Here is a 21843-nt window from a genome sequence, read left to right as displayed (position 1 = left end):
TCTCTAACTTCATATGTCCCAAATGCAACTCATTGTTTTTTTCTCTCAAGAACCAATCTCTCCTCTAAACTTCTTTATTTTTGTCAAGAGTACCATCATCTCCCTGATTCAGTCGCCCTGATTCAGAGACACTGACTTTATTTCTTAAATTGAAGAATCAAAAGAGATTAGAATTAGAAAAGCATTAGCGAGAGACAGGGAGATTAGGGGAATCATAGGCAGTCTGGAAGGATATGATCAAGTGAGCAAGAGACAGAGGGTCAACTACATTCAAGACTTTGGGAAAAATGGAAATGAATGCTGAAAAGAAGTGGAAGTCAGCATTACTTGTAAGATACAGTGTAGCTGTTTTTGCTGTAAAATGGGATTATTCCAAACAAATTACTTTAGCTAACAAAGCTGACTAAGATAAGAACTCTTACATTAGTTTATTTGAAAACCAGATGTTCCTTTGCTACTCCAATCATAAAACCCTATTTCTAACCATTCTAAAAGGTTCAACTATATCAACACTAACAACTCTCATGGATAACAACATAAAAGGAATCAATATAATTTCTGGAAAGACATGAACTGATGCAAAGTGCAGTGAGCAGAACCAGAAGAACAAGGAACATAGTAGCAGCAGTATTATATGAGCAACAAATGTGAATGACCTAGATTTTCTTAGCAATAAGTGATCCAAGACAATCCCAAAGACTCATGATGAAAAATACCAAATGCAGACCAAAACACACTATATTTTGCTTTCTTCCTCTTTTTTTTTTTTGTTCAGGTTCTCTTCTACAAAATGACTGATGTGGGAAAATGTTTTTAATGATTGTACATGTAAAATCTATACCAGATTCCTTACCATTTCAGGCACGGGGGAGGAGAAGGAGGGTAGGAGGGGAGATCAGTTTGGAATCCAAAATTTAAAAAAAATGAATATTAAAATTGTTTTTCCATGTAATTGGGGGAAAATAAAATATGATTAAAATAAATAAGATAATAGCTTAATTTAATTAATTTTAGAATTCAGCTATACTAATTATAAAATGGGAGTTCCATTCAGATGCTATGGGATTTAGGGAGTCAGGCTCAATTTTGTTGCAATAAAAAGTAAATCTGTTTCTTTATACTGCTTATCAAGATTATTTGTACAATAGCTTAAGGGACAGAATGGCCTTTTTGAGATTTATTATAAAGTGATTTTGGAAAATGCATTAGGACTAGGAGCCAAGAGATTTGGATTCCAGGCCTCACTGTAGGTTGAAAGAGCTATGAGTCATAGGTGAGTTGCATCCCCTTTCTGGTCCTAATCACTTTTTGATTAAAACAAAAAAAGACTAAATGACTTTTAATGTACCTTTCAGCTGTGAAATTCAGTGTTTCAGTGGGTTCGCTTTTTGATAACATGGGTAGGAGATGTTACTAGCTGACAAAAAAAACAATAAAAAAGGATTCATTCCAACACTGATTCAAATCCATTATAAACCATTTCTCCAAATAGCCAGTCATTTCATGAGCACAGATTACTAGATGGGTCTAGATGTATGATTTTATTAATGTATGGAATTCTCTGGTCTGGAAATTCCTGTAGATGGAGATTGGTGAGTTGTTTATAACTTCATATCATTTGCAGAGTTGTCTGAGGTATTGACTGATTGGTTAAGTGACACCTAGTATGTGTTGTCTGGATCCCAGATCATCCTGACTCCAATTATGACCCTTTAACCACTACATCAACAATTCTCAAAGTGTGGACCAAAGATTCGGTGGTGGTGGTGGGGGGGCTTAGAATCCTCTTGTGGGAGGGCTTCATAATATTATTTGCTTTTTGCCAATAGAAAACTCCTCTTTTTTTCCAAATACATAACTATGAGTTTTTTCAAATACTTCAATCAAGACAAGTATCACAACAGATTGAACACAGAAGTAGACTTGAGAATCCAGCTGTCTTCTATTAATTCAGACATTAAGAGATTTGTAAAGTAAATAAGACAATGTAACTTCTGATATTTTTTTTTTGTTTTGGAAAATATAATTATTTTTCATAAAATATTGTTTATGTTAGCATGTAATAGCTTTATCATTATTTAACATAAATTAATATTTTAAAATTTTTATCATTTAATTCCTAACAGAATAAATATTGATAGATATAAGCCACATAAACAAATGTTCTTTGGGGTCCTTAATAATTTTTAAGGGTATAAAGGGATCCTGAGACCAAAAAGAATTGAGAACTGCAGAGGTACAAAATTCACTGCTGTGGCCTAGATTAGATTAAAGTACAATTTGGAAATAGTGAACAAAATAAATAGAAATTCGTAGTTTTTTAAGTCAATATGAGACCAACAGGGATCTCATTTCTTTTTGACTTTGACACCATTGCCCTATACCATGATGCTCTAGCACAGGCTACAGATATTCACTGACAGATCCAAATCATACATATTTAAGATATCAAACTCTGAAGAATTTAAATACAGAGTTAAAAAGTTAGACTGTGGTTTACAAAGGTCTTGTGACTCCTAATTAAAAGTATTCTTAAAAAACAAACAAGCCCTAATTTCTATCTTAGTATCAATTCTTTTTTTTCCTTTCTTTAAAAAAAAATTAAACTTTTACTTTCTGTCCTAGTAACACTTCTAAGACAGAAGGGCAAGGGTTAGGAAAATGGGCTTAAAAGATTTGTTCAGGGTTACACTAGGAAGTGTTTAAGGCCCCAGATCAGGGGTCGGCAACCTTTTTGGCCGTGAGAGCCATAAATGCCACATTTTTTAAAATGTAATTTCATGAGAGCCGTACAGTGCTCACAGTGCGCTCCTGTAACAGCGCCTGAAAAAAAAATGGACTTTATGGCTCCTGCAGAAAGAGCCATATCTGGCCCTCAAAAGAGCCAGATATGGCTCTAGAGCCATACGTTGCTGACCCCTGCCCCAGATGAACCAACTCCAGGCCTGGTGCTCAGAATCAGAAAGACATGGATTTTTGTCCTACCTCAAAAGCACATCATCTGGGTGAGCCTAGACAAATCACTTAAGCTTTTAATTCTTTTTTTTTTTAAACCCTTACCTTCCGTCTTAGAATCAATACTGTATATTGGTTCCAAGAAAGAAGAGTGGTAAGGACTAGGCAAGGGGGGGTTAAGTGACTTTTTCAGGATCACGCAGCTAGGAAGTGGCTAAGGTCAAATTTGAACCCAGGACCTCCTGGCTCTAAGCCTGGCTCTCAATCCCCTAATCCTCCTATTTGCCCCCTGAAAGTATTCTTAATGGTATCTGATTTTCAAAGTACTTTCCTTCCAACAATTGTGTGAGATAGGCAGGGAAAGTTTATTTGCCATTGCTTTATAGATGAGGAAATAGACTTAGAGGGATCAATGCCTTGCCCAAAGTCATACAGCATGTGATTCAATGTTTGATCCAGCTCTACCTTTTGCAGCCTTTGCAATCTTAAATGTTCCCTTAGCCTTTCTGGGCCTATTTCTTTCTTTGACAAATAAGCAGGTTGAACTAGATCAGAAGTATGAAACACACAGGGCAACTGCAAGGAACCAGATTAAAATGTAACTGAGAATTTGATACCCAAAATAAAAAACAAATTAATTTGTTTAATTTAAAATTAAGAAATTAAATTTTTTTGTATAAACTATATCAAATTACTTGTCTTCTCAATGAAGGGGGAAGAGAAGGAGGAGGGAGAACTGAAATTCAAAAAATTTTTAAAAGAGTATAAATGGTTTTGTTTACATGGAATTGAGAAAAAATAAGAATTAAATGTAAAAAATATTTTGCTTGGTTCCTTATGTATAATCTAAATAAAATTGCTAAGATGAGGAAAAGAATTTGAGACTTAAACATTTAAAAAATGTTGAATTTTTTGTTTATGTATAATTGAGAAAAAATTAAATAAAAAACACAACTGGGAAGTATTTAACAAAATAAAATAGAACCTAGAAAAGGTTAACAAGTGGTTTTCTAAGTCAAGATGCAATTGCAGAGATCCCCTTTGTGTTTGACACCACTGGAAACAATGGATTTTAAAGCATCTTCTATCTCTAACTCTGTGATCTAAGGATTTTAAATCTATGTATCTATGATCCCAAATAATGATGGGAATTTGAATTTGTGTGTCCTCACATGCTAGTGCACCTTCCTGTCTGTCATGCCATCTCTTTGTTTTTATAGAAGTCTTCCATATACAAAAGTACCTTTCACCCTGCTCTGTACATTCTCCCCCCACCTCCCCAACCCATCATTCCTCAGGAGAGGACTCCCTCTATGAATGTGGTTTTGCCACTTTTTTTAAATCTTGGAGAATTGCCTGGGACACTGAGCCATTAAGCTGAGGGTCCCGCAGCCACTGTCTGTCAGAGGCAGGATTTGACCAGCCCCTTCTGACTTTAAGTCTACTTCTAGATTCACTGCACTACTCTGCCTCTCAGAAAATGGTGTTAATCTATTCATTCAGTCACTTTCACTCCTCTGATACCTTTTATCCTATTTATTAATTCACAATGAAAATATAATCATTCTTCACATCATCCCCACATTGTAACTGACATCTCTGATAAGGGAGATTAGTTAAGGGGACAGCTAAGTGCTTTTTCCTACTTGCCCTGCTATTCTGTACTTTGAAAAGACATTTTGCAGAGATGTGTGTCGAGATTAAGTGCCAATAAAATGCAAGGGATATTAATATGGAATGATGGTTAGGATAAAAAAAAGGCTTAGCCCAGATGTAATACATTAGAAAAAAGTTATTACTTTGCAGTGCCTGTTCTTCATATCATCGTCATCATTATTATTAAAATACTAACCTCATTATTTCCCTTCACTCCTTTGTCAGCTAGTTACAGAAAGACATTCATGGGGGCAGCTGGATGGCTCAGGAGATTGAGAGCCAAGCCTAGAAGAGAGAGGTCCTGGGTTCCAATATGGCCTCAGATATTTCCTAGCAGGGTGACCCTGGGCAAGTCACTTAACCCCCTTTGCCTAGCCCTTACTACTCCTTCTGCCTTGCAAGCAATACAGAGGATTGATTCTAAGATATAAGTTAAGCATTTTTAGAAAAAAGAAAAAAAAAGACATTTGTGCTCGTTTTACTTTTTCTCATCTATACTTTATACATACTCATATATGCTGGGGATGGTTTTGCTACTCTTTCCAGTAACGTGTCCTTGTGCTCTATACTGGACCAAGAAGAATTCTAAGCAATGAAACAACTTACAAAGCCAAATTAATGACTCTGAATACTTCTGATAAGTCGAATAGTAGATTAAATTATCATCTACTCTTATCAATACAGTGGTCTTCTCTTTACTGAGTTCTTCTTAATGCCCTAATCTCTTGTTGTCAGATCTAAAACCAATGGAAAGCATCCCTTTAGTCACTGGTTAAAAATATCATTCAAGAAACCTCCCACTATTTGAATATCTGCAAAGCAATTTGTTGTTGTTTGTTCAGTCATGTTCAACTCTTCATGATCCCGTTTGGGATTTTGTTTGTAAAAATGGCTTGTCATTTCCTTCTCCAGCCCAGTTTTACAGATGAAGAAACTGAGGCAAAGAGGGTGAAATGACTTGCCCAGGATCACACAGTTAATAAGTGTTCCCTGAATCTGGGCTTGAACTCAAGAAGATGAATCTTCCTGACTTCAGAGCCTGCTCTTTATCCCCTGCACCAACTAGCTACCCCTAAATCTAAATGATTTAGACCACCTCAAATGAATGCAACCTGAAGGTCGGTTCTTTTTTAAACACCGGATTAGATTTTAAGAAGCTGAGTTCAAATCCTGACTATGCTACTTATTATCTGTGTTCCTTTGTGCAAGTTATTTAGCCCACTTCTCAGAACATCCATTTTCTTGTCTTTAAAATGAGGGACTTCTGTGGAGCAGTGTGAAGAGTCAGAAGCCCCAAGTGAGACCTGAAGATTTCAGCTCTACTAACCTTGGGCCAAGTCTCTTTAGCTCTATGGGCCTCAGTTTCCTCATTTCTTGAGGGTTGGATTCAATGACCTTTAAAGTCTCTACAAGATCTGAATTTTCAAATCCTCATTGAATAGTTGGAAATCTGGATCATATTCTTCTGTAGGCACTTATTAGCTATGTGATCTTGGGTAAATCACTTAACTATTATCTGCCTCAGTTTCCTCATCTGTAAAATGAAATACTAATAATACCTTAAGATTGTTATAAGGACCAGAAATAGCATATATAAAGCACTTTACAAACCTTCAAGTGCTATGTGTTATTATTATTTTATATTCTTGTTTCAGGTAAACTGAGGGAAAGTCATTCTAACTTATAGACACAATAGGTAGTGTGGACACTTAAAAGATATTCCATTTGTTATCAGTTATATTTAAATCAATACATTTTAAATGGTTTGTTGATATAGCCTGCACAACATTGCCCTGCAAAATGAATTGTATAATAATGCCCGTCTCCACTCCCATTCTAATCCTGTTGTAAATTATGCCAATCATCAGAGAATAGATCAGCTCATTTTCTACCATGACTTCCTCTGGCCTTCATTAAGCTCAAGAGAGGTCACCATGGAGTTTCCTTTCCTCTTCCTCCTACCTCAGAGACCAATGGTACCTGAGATGACCACACGTCATATATTCTCATATTCTCTGAGCCCCCAGTGGGGATATTCCAGTTTGGCCCTATTCCTACAGAACATCCCCATTCAACATAGTTATAGCTAAGGTCCTATTTTCTTACAACTAGTTCAGTTGAGGTATGTTTGTATTTTTATTAAGTACAATGATCTGGTTTAAAATAATTCCTATATAAGTCAGAAGAATAGGCTGAATCTTTCTCTTTCTCCTCCCCCAAAAGTGTATATAAATAAATATATACATATACTTATGTGGATATATTTATATATATGCATACATACTGTGATTATTATTTATTGATAATACTTGAATTTTTCTCTGCCCCATATTTATATATATACTTATCTGCATAAATATATACTTATATGTGTATATTTATATATATGCAGATATAGACATAAACACACATGCTGTGGGTTATTTATTAATAATATTTAGGATTGGCTTTATGTGATTAGAGGTTGCTTGCACCCAAAATGTCACCTGATTTCAATAACACTCCAGGAATGTGTGAGATGGCTCTTAGGTATTTTGGGTTCCCCCAGATCCTGGATTCACCCAAAACATTTTTATTTATGTCTCTACATCCAGGGTTGTTTTGGGTCCACCCAGGTTTGTGTTTTGGGTCCCCTTCATGTGATTCCTGTGTGACTTATGTGTAGAAACCTTTGTCCAAATCCTATATAATATAAACTGTCCAGAACCAAGGGAGAGAGCCAATCCTTCTTTCTGGCTCTCTCTCTCTTTCTCATTCTCTCTACTCTCTCTCTCTCTCTCCTTCTCTTCCCCTCTCTCTCTCTCTCTCTCTCTCTCTCTCTCTCTCTCTCTCTCTCTCTCTCTGTCTCTGTCTCTGTCTCTGTCTCTGTCTCTGTCTCTTTCTCTCAAATGACCTAATAAATTTCTTTTTAAAATATTTCAGATTCTGGGGTTTATTCTTTTTATTTTATTTTAAACATTTATTAATATTTATATTTTAGAAAAATTAACATGGTTACATGATTTATGCTCTTACTTTCCCCTTCACCCCCCGACTTCCCCCCTAGCCTGGCCGATATGCATTTCCACTGGTTTTAACATATGTCATTAATCAAGACCTATTTCCAAATTGTTGATAGTTGCTTGGTGTGTTACTTTCGATCCCCAATCATGTCCTCATCAACCCATGTATTCAAGCATTTGATTTTCTTCTGTGTTTCCTCTCCTGCTGTTCTTCCTCTGAATGTGGGTAGCGTTCTTTTCCATAAATCCCTCAGAATTGTCCTGGGTCATTGCATTGCTGCTGGTACAGAAGCCCATTACATTCTATTTTACCACAGTATATCAGTCTCTGTGTACAATGTCCTTCTGGCTCTGCTCCTTTCGCTCTGCATCAGTTCCTGGAGGTCTCTCCAGTTCGCCTGGAACTCCTCCAGTTTATTATTCCTTTTAGCACAATAGTATTCCATCACCAGCATATACCACAATTTCTTCAGCCATTCCCCAATTGAAGGACATACCCTCGTTTTCCAGTTTTTTGCCACCACAAAAAGTGCGGCTATAAATATTTTCGTGCAAATCTGTTTATCTATGATCTCTTTGGGGTACAAACCCAGCAATGGTATGGCTGGATCAAAGGGCAGGCATTCTTTTATAGCCCTTTGAGCATAGATCCAAATTGCCATCCAGAATGGTTGGATCAGTTCACAACTCCACCAGCTCTGGGGTTTATTCTTGTGAAAAACAATGCAAACATATGATGTATATGTTTGTAGACTCTATGCTATACATACCTGTGTAAGTTATATATAAAACTGATATATGTATATTTTATAACCCTTACCTTCTATCTTAGTATTAATTCTAAGACAGAAGAGTGGCAAGATCTAGGCAATCAGGGTTAAGTGACTTGCCGAGGGTTACATAGCTAGAAGTGTCTGAGACTAAATTTGAATTCAGGTCTTCTTACTCCAGGCCTGGTGCTCTAATCAGGTATTACCTAGTTTCCTCTAAAAGTGATATTCTTGAAAAGGGAAATTATCTTTCAAAAAAGAGTCTGGTTACTCATAAACACCCGTAAAGTACTAAATAATTCTTCTACCATAATAGGCCTCTGATTTAAGTAGGGATGATGACAGAACAATCATGGCATCCTGGATACTAAAAAGTCCATGGAAAAAAAGACAAAAAATGAATGTATGCACTGATCCTTCTTTTTAACCCTGTGGAGATATATCCTTCTTCATTTTTAGTTACTCCATCCTAAATGTGAAGGCAAATGAAAATTGAAAGGAGGGTAACGAGCTATTAAAGTGAATAGACTTTTAGGTCTGAATGAACATGCAGATGTAAAATGAAAATCTCCATGCATGAAAACACATCCTGGAATTAAAAGTTAATGATTCAGAGCCTTCCAGACATGCAGCTGTTTGAAATACTCTTAAAGTTTGGGGCAGAGGATGGGAAAGAAAAGTCAAGTTGGAGAGGCCATGCTTTCCACCATCTTCTTCTCCCATGGCGTTTTCTTTAGGCCACAAAGGGCACCCCCCATCTTATCAACAGACAATGTTCTAAAAGTTATATATAAGGTGACTATTTGGAAACGTTTCATAAAATCATGAAACTTTGGAACATTTCATAGAATGAGTGTGAAGAGACACTGGGGATTTAGGTTCAGGGATTCTTAACCTGGAATTGCTTTTAAACATATTTTGATGATGATTTCAATATAACTGGTTTCTCTTGTAATCCTGTGTATTGTTTTACACATTAAAAACATTATTCTGAGAAGGCATCTACTGGTTCCCCCAGACTACCAAAAAAGATACAATAAATAAAAAAGGTCAAGAATCCTTGACCTAGTTTAATCTTCTTGATTTTACAGATGAAGAAACTGAAATCCAGATAATGAGCCCAAATAAATTGGGATTGAGGCTAGGAGTAGCATCTTTTTAAACTTGCAGTCAGATGTCTTTCAATTATGCACTTATTCATGGTGATTAAATTATAAATAGTGGTTGGTTTATAAATGGTAGGTTTTCTTTTTTCTTAAAAACAAAAATCCAACAAGCCTTGTCTTCTGTCCTAGTAAGAATTCTAAGACAGAAGGGCAAGGACTAGGCAAATAGGGTTAAGTGACTTGCCCAGGGTCATACTTCTAGGAAGAGTCTAAGGCCAGTGAACCCAGGTCGTCCCAATTCCAAGTCTGGTTCTCTATCTACTGTGCCACCTACCTGCCCCATAAATGGTAGGTTTTCAGGCCAGCCCATAAAAATAATTTAACTTATAATACATCTGAAGCATACATTGTACCCATAGTACAATAGGATCATGCCACTATGACTAATAATATTTTGGGGAGAAAAATGATTCAGAGTTCCAATTTGGGATGTCTGGACTCTAGCTCCTCCTAGTTAGCATTGAGAATAGAAATCCTTCTTCTCACTAGCCAAAAGGTGGTAGGAATTTGTAGTGCCCTTTTCCAGGCCACTAGTGCTGAATTCTTGTAGAGAGTATGTAAGGGGCAGAAACTAAGCTCCAAAGGGCAGGAAGGGGTGTTCCAGGGAGTAAAGGAAAAGCAGATATGGATCTTCTTCGGACCTTCTGCCCATGGCAATTGAGTGATACTTCCGAGTCCTCACTCCTTCCTTCCTTCCTGAATCCTTTCCTCTGTGACTATCTATTACTTTTGACCAGGGTCACTCTCTTCCCTGGGTCATTACAGAACAGAACTCAAGTCTCACAGCTTCTCTCCACTTCAGTCTCTCAAGCAAACAGTGCTTTGGAGAGTTTCGGCTGTTAACAATGTGAAACAGATAGATGCGTTAAAAGTCTCATTCCAATGTCCCTCAGCTTCTTTCTCTTTTAATTTAGCTCTGACTTGTTAAATTGCAAATAGGTGCTAATGGGGTGTCTGAGTACAAAAAGGACTGGAGGAACAAAGATTCCATGTTCCAGAGAAATGATAGACTCGTTATCTTGGGTACTTTATCACAAGAGTTGGGGTAGGAGTTGGAGCTCTGTGGGTTTGACATACATTGGGATGACTGAGGAAGGGAAGGGTTAAAGGATGGAGAACCCATGAGAGGACATAAGGATAAAATCAATGTAAAGTCTGATTAATTGGTAGTGAGGGAAGGGAAGGCAAGAGAAGAGAAGAAGAGACGGAAGACATATAGTTGATCATTTCCTTTTCCTATTATGTCTGGGCTTTCAAAGACTCACTTAGGGTGATGTGAAAGGTCTTCTTATTACAGATTCTACCTATACTGAAAAGCTACTCCTCAATACCAAATGCTATTAAAAATCAATAGACATCTAGAAAAGGCACTATAGGCACATATATTGGAAACTTCCATCCCAGCTGCTTCTGATCATAGAGACCTAAAAACATGCTTACATCAGAGAAGTTTCTCTTAGATGATGCAAAGGTTTCTTCCTATTATGGAGCCTCATCAAGGTCTTACTTTGGCTCTGCGCTTGAAGGCTCACAAATTGGTCAATTGAATTAAATCTACTGATATTGGAAACCACATTTCTTCCAAGTAAGGCTATCTTCTCTTGGTATTGCAGTGACTCTACCGTCATCTAAAACATCAGTGCTGAAACAGCTATGTTCTGTTTCACTACAATTGCCAACTGTGATGCCCTCTTTTCTTTTCTTAAAAATAAAAAACAATAACCCATACCTCCCATCTTAGAATCAATATGGTGCATTGGTTCCAAGGCAGAAGAGTGGTAAGGGCTAGGCAATGTGATTTACCCAGGGTCACACGTGTAGAAAGTATCTGAGTCCAGATTTGAACCCAGGTCTCCCTATCGCTAGGTCTGGCTCTCAATCTGCTGAGTCACCTCGTTGCCCTCAATACTTTCTTTTCTGATAGCACCAATTCCCCTGTGAAAACACTAATCTTGCCACTGCAAATGCCTCTCAAACTAACTAGTTCTCAATCCAAGTGAAAAGCTGGGATAGGATTCATGTATGGGTGCATATGAGCATGTATGTATGTACCCCATCCCACGCTAGGCAGGAATTAAGAGGCTGACAAGGAGGTGGGTAAAAAATCCCAAGCCTCAGCAATGGGGAGAGAAAAGGAGTTTTTGAGGCCACTAGTTCACTTAATTGGGGTGATTATTCCTAAAGAAGTCAGTTATACTTCATGTGTATGGGATAGTTATGGAGACTGAATGAAAAGACTTGTTATTCGGTCATTGCAGTTTTGTCCTACTCTTTGTAACCCTATTTGGGGTTTTCTTAGCAAAGATACTGGAGTGGTTTGCCATTTCCTTTTCCAGTTCATTTTACAGATAAGGAACTGAGTCAAACAGGGTTAAGTGACTTGTTCAGGGTCACACAGCTACTAAGTATCTGAGACTGGTTGAACTCAGGAAGATGAATTTTCCTAACTTTAGACCAGAGACTATATCCATTGGGCCACCTAGCTGCCCAAATGGAAAAAAAAACAAAAACCAACAGTATAACACAAAAAACATAGAGGGAAAAAATAGCTAGCATTTATATAGCACCTACCATATGACAGGCACTAAAAGCTAAAGTGCTTTACAAATATCTCTGTTGATCCTCATAATAATTCTGGGATGTAGGGGCCATTATTACTCCCATTTTACAGGTGAGATTAAGTGACTTGCTCAAGATCACATAGCCAATAAGTGGCTGAGGGCACATTTGAACAGAAGTTTTTCTGATCTATCCACTAAGCCACCTAGCTGCCTCTAAAATGTTTAATGATAGAAATGAAATATGAAAAACATGATAAAGTCTATTTCCTATTTCCATCTCTCTTAGACAATCCCTTCCAAATATGTAATTAAAATGAGCTAGATACTATACTTGTGCTCATAACACATACTATTCTGCCAGGAATCAAAATGACAGCTGTCAAAGTTCATTAATCAGGAGCAGAATCATTAGGCTTCTTCTTTCCTGCAAATGTTCTTTCACTCTAAATGGGAAGTGTTTGAACTAACAATAATGATTAGAAATGAGGCCATTTTTGGGGGGGAGGGAGTTAGGTGGTGATCCATATGCCTGAAATCCACTTTTTAAAGCCAGTTAGTGGTGTAACAGACAATGAATTTGCCAAACCTTAGTAAACCATAATATAGCAAATGAAGTTGGAGCATCTGAGGAGAATAACTAGTTTATTAGAATCCTTTAGTGCCAATGGGAATGGACAGATGGATTTTGATGCAATTGACATGACCAAAGTTTTACTTTATAATTACATAACCTATTTAGTGTCATGTTTTTTTTAATAAACTCTTACCTTCCGTCCTGGAGTCAATACTGTATATTTGCTCCAAGGCAGAAGATTGGTAAGGGTGGGCAATGGGGGTCAAGTGACTTGCCCAGGGTCACATGGCTGGGAAGTGTCTGAGGCCAGATTTGAACCTAGGACCTCCGTCTCTAAGTCTGGCTCTCAATCCACTGAGCTACCCAGCTGCCCCCTTTAGTGTCATTTTTGCATTTTAGCTAAGGAAAATCTAGATTCTCTATCCAACTGCAAGAAACTTCTAAGTGGTGCCATTAACCCCAAGTTCTTGGGGATATAGGAGTTTATCTAACTCCTTAACTTTGTGAATTTTTGCTCCAAATGGAAGCAAGAAAAATAACATAAAGCCTCTGTTATGAAGCTGAAAAATATTTTGTATATATTTTTTCTGCTTTGTTCCTTTTTTCTTGTTTTGACTGTGGAAAGTGATTGATTCTCTTTCTTAAGGATCTGCATAGGTCGGTTACATTGAAAATCAAAACAAAGCTCAGAGGGAATGTTGTTTACCATCCATATGAGATTGCATGGGGCTATGAACAAAGTTAAAATTCTCCCAAAGCATGGGAAACATTAGCAGCACTAGAAATAAACAGCCAGCTGGTTCCTCCCATTAGGGAAAGCAATGAAAATACAGGGACTAAAGGAATAGGAGACAGTATCAGGATTTAACCCTATCATTGCACATTTCAAAGTGGGCATAGTGTAAAAGGAGAAGGGCATAGGAACTGAGGTTAGGGGTTGGGCAAGGTAGGGAATGGACTGGTATGTGAGAAAGGAAGTGGGCAATGTGCTGGTTTAGGTCTTGCAAGGAGAACTTAAAGAACTGAATGGAAAGTGAGTTTTTTTTTTTATCAATTCCTTGATTCTTATTTCCCTCTTGCTTTCTCATTAACCCCAAATTAACTTAGTGTACTATACAGATTCAATGAACAATGTACCATCTCTTGTGATAAGAATTATCATTCCTGAGTTGAGTCTAGAAGACGTGCCCACCATCAACATTTTAAATTATTGACTTCTAGTTGGAGCTGGAAGTACTTCAATTTAACAAACATTTGAGTGCCTCCTTTCTCTACATATTTCTTAACATCTGCCCTATGTCCTCTTATTATTCATAGTACCTCTCTCATTACCTCTTTCATTGGTACTAGAAGGTAGAAGTGATTTCTAAGAGAGACTTGTCTACTTTCAAACAGTTCTGGTGAAACTACCTTTTAGTTACAAGTAGATTGCTTTCCTTTTTTCTCTCTTAATCATCCCTAGCTATAGGCACTGAGAGCAATCGTAGGTGGGTGGATGAGGAGTGGGAAAGTGATCTGAAGTTCATAGAGGTAGATCCAGTATCTAAAAAAAATTTTATATCTGGTCAACTAGATTTTCCGGTTCTCCACTAAGGTTTCTATAGCGATTTAAGTGGTCTTTCCAAGGAGTCATTGAGTTGTCTCATCTAGGGAAGGAATCAAGGAGTAGAAATTTGTCTCTCACTTTACTACTGTTAACAATGAGGTCCCCAAAAGCCTCTAAAAATTATGGTTTGGAGCCCTTTGTTATTTTTCTCAAATTTCGTGATAGTTGTTTTAAGTAATGAATTCAGTAAATCAGACTCTATTATCAAATAAAGTAAGAATCATCAATCTAACAGCATGAGCATTTACTTGAGGCATAAAAACAATGTATATAACAAGAGAGAACAAAGTAAAAGCATCATTTTCTGTCACTACAACTATCTGAAATGCTTAATATATTCTGGTGTTGTTTTTTGTTTGTTTATTTGTTTGGTTTTTACTAGCATATCCCTCACCCTTCTCCATTAGTTACTCTAAACTAGTTAGAGATATTATGGCCACTTCAGAACTCATAGGCTCAATGGTCAAAGTTTAGGCTTTGGTCCTCTCTGCTCTATGTAGTTCAGCAGGAATTTTTCAAGGTAGGGTATAGAATTGCTGCTGTCTTGGGGTAGGTTGGAGAAGTGTGAAGGCTTCACTTCACATATTCAGTTAGTTCCCAAATCTTGTCCTCTGTTCCTTTATAATATCACTTGTCATTGTCCCTCCAGTTCAGGGCCTTATCATCTCTTACCTGGGCTATTACAACAGACTCCTAATTTGAGGTTTCAGTCTCCAGATTCTTCCAGCCCCCCAATTTATCTTCCATGCAGAAGCCCAAATAATTTCTCTAAAATGCAAGTCTGACCATGTAATGTGATCTTTCTCTACTCAAATTCTAGCAGGTCCCTATTGCCTCCAGGATCAAATTTAAGCTCCTTTGTTTGGCATTTATAGCCCTTCACAATCAGATCCCAACTTATCTTTCCAAATTTATTACAAGTACTCTCTTTCACACGTACTGGGAGCCCCCCAAACTGGTCTTCCTACCATTCTTTATACTTAGTACTCTGTCTTTTGTAAGGAAAACAACTTGCAAATTTTAAAACACTATATATTGGTCAGGTATTATAATAATCTTTTAATCTGAATGGTTGTTTGAAATCAACTCTGGTTCTGAATCTGCCTGGATCGAGACAGTGATTTGCATAGTCTGAAGACCTCTTCTAAAGCCTCTAAACTTTGGCACCATGCATACTTAACTTTGGATCTGTTGCTCTGTTAGTCTTTTCCATGAGACATTTTCAATTTGTTGCTGAAACAAGTATTCATATATGTATATGTATGTATGTTTATACATGTATGTATGTATATAAAAATACCTTGAGAGTGTTTGCTTAAGACTAAGGAATGCTCCATCAGTCATAGTATTACTTGAAAAAGAAAAATAATCAACCAACATTTCATTTTTTTCATGGAGTATGTTAGGTATAAAGAAGGAATGGGAATCTAGGTGAAGGGGAAATATATACAGCTAATTCTCAACATTTGTGATAGTTATGTTTTATAAAGTCATTGCAAACACTGAATCAGTGAATACTAAACCATTGCCCCTAGGGGAAGGACAGGATTAGGTCCCTGTGAGCTTTGGGTAACAACATTTACTTTAGCACTTTCTAGAATGGCTTCACACACGGATTGGTGAATTTCCTCCTCCTTTCTTGGGATGTATTGTACTGCTGATTCATTAACATTGAACTTATGGTCAACAGTACTATAATTCCTGGCAGAAAGAAGCTTATTTAATTTATGTATTTTCTCTGTCAGACACATTACAGCCTCTTTGTGCTTAGTAATACCAAATAGCACTCGAGGACTAAGCTTTGGGGCCATTTTAAGTAGCAAAATCACCAACAAAAAGCACAAAAATTGAAAAAAAAATGGCACTAAAAAGACCTTAAAAAGGACACTTGTTTTCATTGTGAAATAAGAAGGCAGAGCATTACCTTGTTTGACTTCATTTGGAATCTGTACATTGTTGTTTAGTTGTTTTTCAATTGTCTGATCCTTTGTAACCCTATCTCAGGTTTTCTTGGCAAAGATACCAGAATAGTTTGTCATTTCCTTCTCTAGCTCATTTTACAAATGAGGAAACTGAGGCAAACCAGGTCAAGTGACTTGTCTAGAGTCACACAGCTAGCATCTGAGTCCATTATGTACCAATGTATATTAAGGGATTCAAAATTTTCACCTCTCTGCACATTTCTGGGCAAAGTGTAAAATGCCAAGAGTATGTTAACAAGTAGATGAGTTAATAAATAAATAATCTGCAAATAATGAGGATTGACTGTAGCTATGTCTCTCCTTCCTTCCTTTTTCTTTTGCTTGGCGAGAAAACAATTAGTCTCTCTTTTTCCCAGGTTCACCAATCAGAGTAGTTTTCTGGGCACTATTCAGAACTAATTTAGTGAATGAAACTCTAAGGCAGTGATGGGCAAACTATGGCCTGCGTGGGCCAGATGCAGCCCCCTGAAATGTTCTATTCCACTGCTGTGACATTATTCCTAATCTGATGAATACAATGAGTAGGATACAATACAATGAAACTTCAAAAGAGTTGCCTTAGAAACAGACTGAGGAGATGAGCATTTCTTTTCCTTTGGCCCCTCTTTAAAAAAGTTTGCCCATCACTGCTCTAAGGCCACAGAGGGCAAAATTAAATGGCATATGGATAGAATCAGTGTTGGGTCTGAAAGGAAGGATGATCTTGATGATTTCAAATTTAGACACAGACATTAGCTGTGTGACCTTGGGCAAGTCACTTAACCCTATTTGCCTCAGTTTTTTCAACTGGAAAATGAACTGGAGAAGGAAATGGTAAGCTACTCCAGTATCTTTGCCAAGAAAACAACAGAAGAAATGGGATCATGAAGAGTTGGATACAACTGAAATGACTTAACAACATGGGTAGAATCGATACCAAGGAAGGACCTTATTCACTCTTTAAAAAGCATTTTTTTAACAACTGCTTGAACACAAGGGTTGATGTGGACATGATTAGGGATGTAGACTCCAAACAACCACACCAATGCAACTATCAATAATATGTAAATAAGTCTTGATTGATGACACATGTTAAAATCAGTGGAAATGTGTGTTGGCTATGGGGAGGTGAAGGGGAAAGTAAAAACATGAATCATGGAACCATGGAAAATTTTTCTAAAAAAATAAAATATTTAAATCTTAACAAAAGTGCTTTTTAAACATTTACCTTTTGTCTTAGAATCAATACTAAGTATTGGCTCCAAGGTAGAAGAGCAGTAAGGGTTAGGTAACTAGAATTAAGTGACTTGCCCAGGGTCACATAGCTAGGAAGTGTCTAAAGTCACATTTGAACCCAGGACCTCCTATCTCCAGCTCTCTCTCCACTGAGCCACCCACCTACCTCAAGAGTTGTCTTTTAAGACTTTTTTCCAGCTCTAATTCTATGAGCTATGAAAAGAGAAAATGATCTTTTGAAATGTATATTTAATCAACTAATCTATCAATCAAGAAGTATTTATCAGTGACCCACTTTGAGTAAGGCATTGTGCTGGATGGGGTGGACATTCAAAGGCAAAAGCTAAACAGCTCTTCTTAAGGAACTTACATTTTACCAGGAGAAACAAACAGGTACATATGTAGGAATATATGCAATAGATGCAGGGTAATTTTTGAGAATAATGTACCAATAGTGAAGGGGAACAGACCCATAGAAGGTAGCACTTGAATTGAGTCTTGAAGAGAACTAAGATTTTTAAGAGGACTCCAGAGACTTTACTTAGTCTTAAGAAAAAAGGCTATTCCCAAGAGCCTAATACACTTAAAATCAGGTGGTCATGCTAATGTCCTTCAGCAAATCAATGTCTCACCTGTATTTTCTGACTCCATTTTGTGCTCTGAGTGAACAAACTGTGGGGAGACTTTGAAGACTAAACTTGGACTCAAAATGGTTTCACCTGTTTTAAGGCCAGTCTTGGTTTGTCATTATGTTTATTTAGAACTACAACAACAAACAAATCATGGGTGTCTAATTTTATAAAATGTGCCCATGTGTAAAAGGGGACGTGGACCCACTAAGTGAGAAGACTGGATAAAAAAACAGCCAAAAACAACTTACTAAATAAACGTCCAACACAGAGGCATTATCGTCCTGTGTTTCCAGTGTGCTCTGCTCAGAAGTCAAGTAGATGGCACTGTCTTCCAATGTGAAAGTGGAACTTGAAGGTAATCCTTTACTGAAAACACATGAAGAGAAAACACAGTGAATATAATTAGCCCCAAACAAGGAGAAAAGAAAAATAACATCACAAAGTAAGCTGAAATGGGGTTACTTCTCTAAAGGGGAGAAAAATATGCAACCTAAGAACTCCAGAATCAAATATAAAATATTCTGATTTTTTAAAAATCCTTACCTTTTGTCTTAGAATCAGTACTGAGTATTGGTTCCAAAGCAGAAGAGCAGTAAGGGCTAGGCAATTCTCTTCCTTCTCATTCTTCCCTCCCAGCTTTCCTGGCTTCCTTCAGGTTTAGAGTTGTAAGAAGGCTATCCCTAGTCCCCTTAATGGTGGTGTCTTCCCTCTGATATTTTCTACAATTTATCTTATTTATTCATTGCTGTTTACATATTGTCTCCCCCCCCACCCATATTATCCCTCCCTCCCCCATTTCTGTCTCTTTGGCTCTCCCTTTACTTTCTATCTTAGGGATAACTCTAAGGCAGAGGGGCAAGGGCTAGGCAAACAGGATTAAGTGTCTTGCCCAGGATCATAGAGCTAGGAAGTGTCTGGTGTCAGATTTGAGCTCAGGTTCTCCCAACTCCAAGCCTGGAGCTCTATCCATTGTGCCACCTCGCTGCCCTATTTGCATGTTGTGTTTCTCCAACTAGATTGTGAGCTTCTTGAAAGCAGAGACTTCTGCCATCCTCTTTCTCTGTATTCTTATTGTTTAGCACAGTGTCTTCTTGTTAATCTCTCTCTCTCTCTCTCTCTCTCTCTCTCTCTCTCTCTCTCTCTCTCTCTCTCTCACACACACACACACACACACACACACACACACACACACACACACACACACCCTCCCCTAACCATGTATATACTCTACCCAGAATAAAATATACTGACTGCACATTGTGTGAAATGGACAGACTCCAAGAGATTTTAAAACTTTGCTCCTTTAAAGAGTTTCCATGTTAAAGATTTATTTTTCTAACACTATCTTTTTCATACCAGGCTCCTGATCCTATCATTTCACTTATTTTTCCTTGAGCATTTCAATTGGAGAAGATTCATGGCTAGTTGAGGATGAGTACTTTGGGACTGATGTGCCTGTGTCTTTCAGGCTGTGATGTAGGAAAAAAATTTTTCCCAAGGACAAAGGAATCATCTTTTAATTCAACAAACATTTGCTTAGGTTCTCCACTGCCTAAAAGGTATTTGTTGATTCAATGCTTGACTCTTCTTCTTACTCCAAATCCATCAAGTCCCATCAATTCTTTAATAATCTCTCAGATTCACCCTTTGCTTTCTCACTGCAGTTAGCCTGGTCAACTTGATTATTTTAGGTGGGATGTACTCCCTCCACTCCATCTTCACATATATATGTGTTACATACATATATAATATACTTATTATTTTAAATTTGTGAATAATATATAACATGTAATATAAATGTAAATACATATAAATACATAAGTAAATAAAATAATAAACAATAAATAAATAATAAATGCATGAGAAAATAAATATAAATATAAATATCATATATATATGAAAGTATTAACAAATTAGGCTTCCTAAAATACTTCCCCACACAAACATCTTTGAGTTCTTTAGTGACTAACGGGTCTGCTTAATATAAACATTACTTACACTATCATACCCTTTGCTTTATTAGCTTAGCATTCAAAGTCCTTTGGTCCCAACCTATATCTTTAGCTTTCTCTTTCACTAATCCCTTATACAAAACTCCATTCCAGGCAGGATCATCTGCTGCTTGTTCTCCAAAGTTGTTTTATATTTTCCTGCCTTTATACTTTTATTCACATTTGTCTAACATTATACAATGGTCAACCACTTACTTTTAGGCTCTTAGGCTGCTATTTGACTTGTTCCCAGTTTTAATTTAATATTTAATCTCATACTCTAGAGAAATGTGGAGATATTTTTGAATATTTTCTTTTCAGTTAATAAAATAGCAACCTCTTTCTCATTACTTAATCAGCTCAAGCCTCCATCTAAGTTCTTTAATTATTATTTGTTTAATGAATTTGTTTAAGTTATTTAATAAAAGGACAAATCTTTCCCAATGATAATTACTTATATTTCTCTACATAGTAAGCCCCTTAATTTCATGATTAAATATTGAAGTGATTAAACATAAAACTTATTAACACATTAATTTGATGACAACCAAAACAAATAGTTACAATATTTTGGTGATGAGAAATGTCCTAGCCAGAACTGCCATAAAACCTCACCAGATGATTTCTCCTTTCTTGTAAAAACATAGTACTACATCATTCAGTTTTAATCAAGATGCCAAGTAAAATTCCTTTTCAAAAAATTTTTTTAAGATAAAGTTGTAAAGAGATTCATCAGAAAAGAGCTTTCCATCTCCTTTCTGTCTTTCTTCTCCAACTTTTCTCCAGTCATGACTGAAAAATTCTCTGCATCAGAGCATACATCATAGAGTTATCTTTTTTTTTTTTAACAATATAACAATTAAGGTAGTTCTAACACGAAGAATTTCCCAGTTTTTTTGTCTTCCCCACAAACTCCCTATAGATCTCCATGGCTCAGAAGTTAAAGATACAAGATACATATTCTTGTCTTGATTCCATAGGAAAAAGCACCTCATAATAAGGAATTTTCACCTGTAACTTCTAAAAATCAGCTCAAACTGCCTTTCCCACAACATACCATTTGGCTGTTAAAGATATAGGAACAGCATCTATAGTCTCTGATGGAATGCTGTTTTACACATATTTTCTCTTTCTATCCCTTGCTTATATATTTTCCTTACGAAGAAAGACTACCTTAGATTCCACTTTCTCTGGGAAACCAAAATCATCTAGTTCTTCTTTGCAACCCAATAGTATGCATATGTCCTTTTCCCCCAAAATACACCATAAGTTTTTGAAAAAGTCACAGATTTAGAGCTGAGTGAGGTCTTGGAGGTCATCTAATCCCCCCTTTTACAGATGAAGAAACTGAGGCTCATGGGGTTAAGAGATTTGTTTGAGGTCACACAAGTATAAAGGCAGGAGGCAGCTAGGTGGCTCAGTGGATGGACAGCCAGGCTTAGAGACAGTAGGTCCTGGATTCAAAATCTGGCCTTAGATATTTCTTAACTGTATGACTTTGGGCAAGTCACTTAGCCCCAACTGCCTAGCTCTTACTACTCTTCTTCCTTGGAACCAATACTTAGTATTGCTTCTAAGAGAGAAGGTCTCTATTGATTTACCCAACTGCCCTATAGGGTTGAGGAGGGGGGTGAGGGGCAAAGAGAGAGAGAGGAAGGGGGGGAGAGAGAGGGAGAGAGAGAGAGAGAGAGAGAGAGAGAGAGAGAGAGAGAGAGAGAGAGAGAGAGAGAGAG

General features: G+C 37.0%; 1 protein-coding gene across 1 annotated transcript in view; it reads right to left on the bottom strand.

The window, feature by feature from the left end:
* PIP5K1B (phosphatidylinositol-4-phosphate 5-kinase type 1 beta) overlaps positions 1-21843 on the bottom strand; it is a 326251-nt gene that overhangs the window by 12525 nt on the left and 291883 nt on the right. Inside the window, exon 14 of the mRNA XM_044659358.1 lies at positions 18368-18485. Within this exon, the coding sequence (XP_044515293.1) occupies positions 18368-18485 (118 nt within the window). The remainder of the gene's footprint in view (positions 1-18367; positions 18486-21843) is intronic.

Source organism: Gracilinanus agilis, chromosome 1, assembly GCF_016433145.1.
Source record: "Gracilinanus agilis isolate LMUSP501 chromosome 1, AgileGrace, whole genome shotgun sequence".
NCBI classification, from domain to species: Eukaryota; Metazoa; Chordata; class Mammalia; order Didelphimorphia; family Didelphidae; genus Gracilinanus; species Gracilinanus agilis.
The sequence above is the reverse complement of the archived record's forward strand: the minus strand, read 5'-3'. Positions and strand labels throughout refer to the sequence as shown.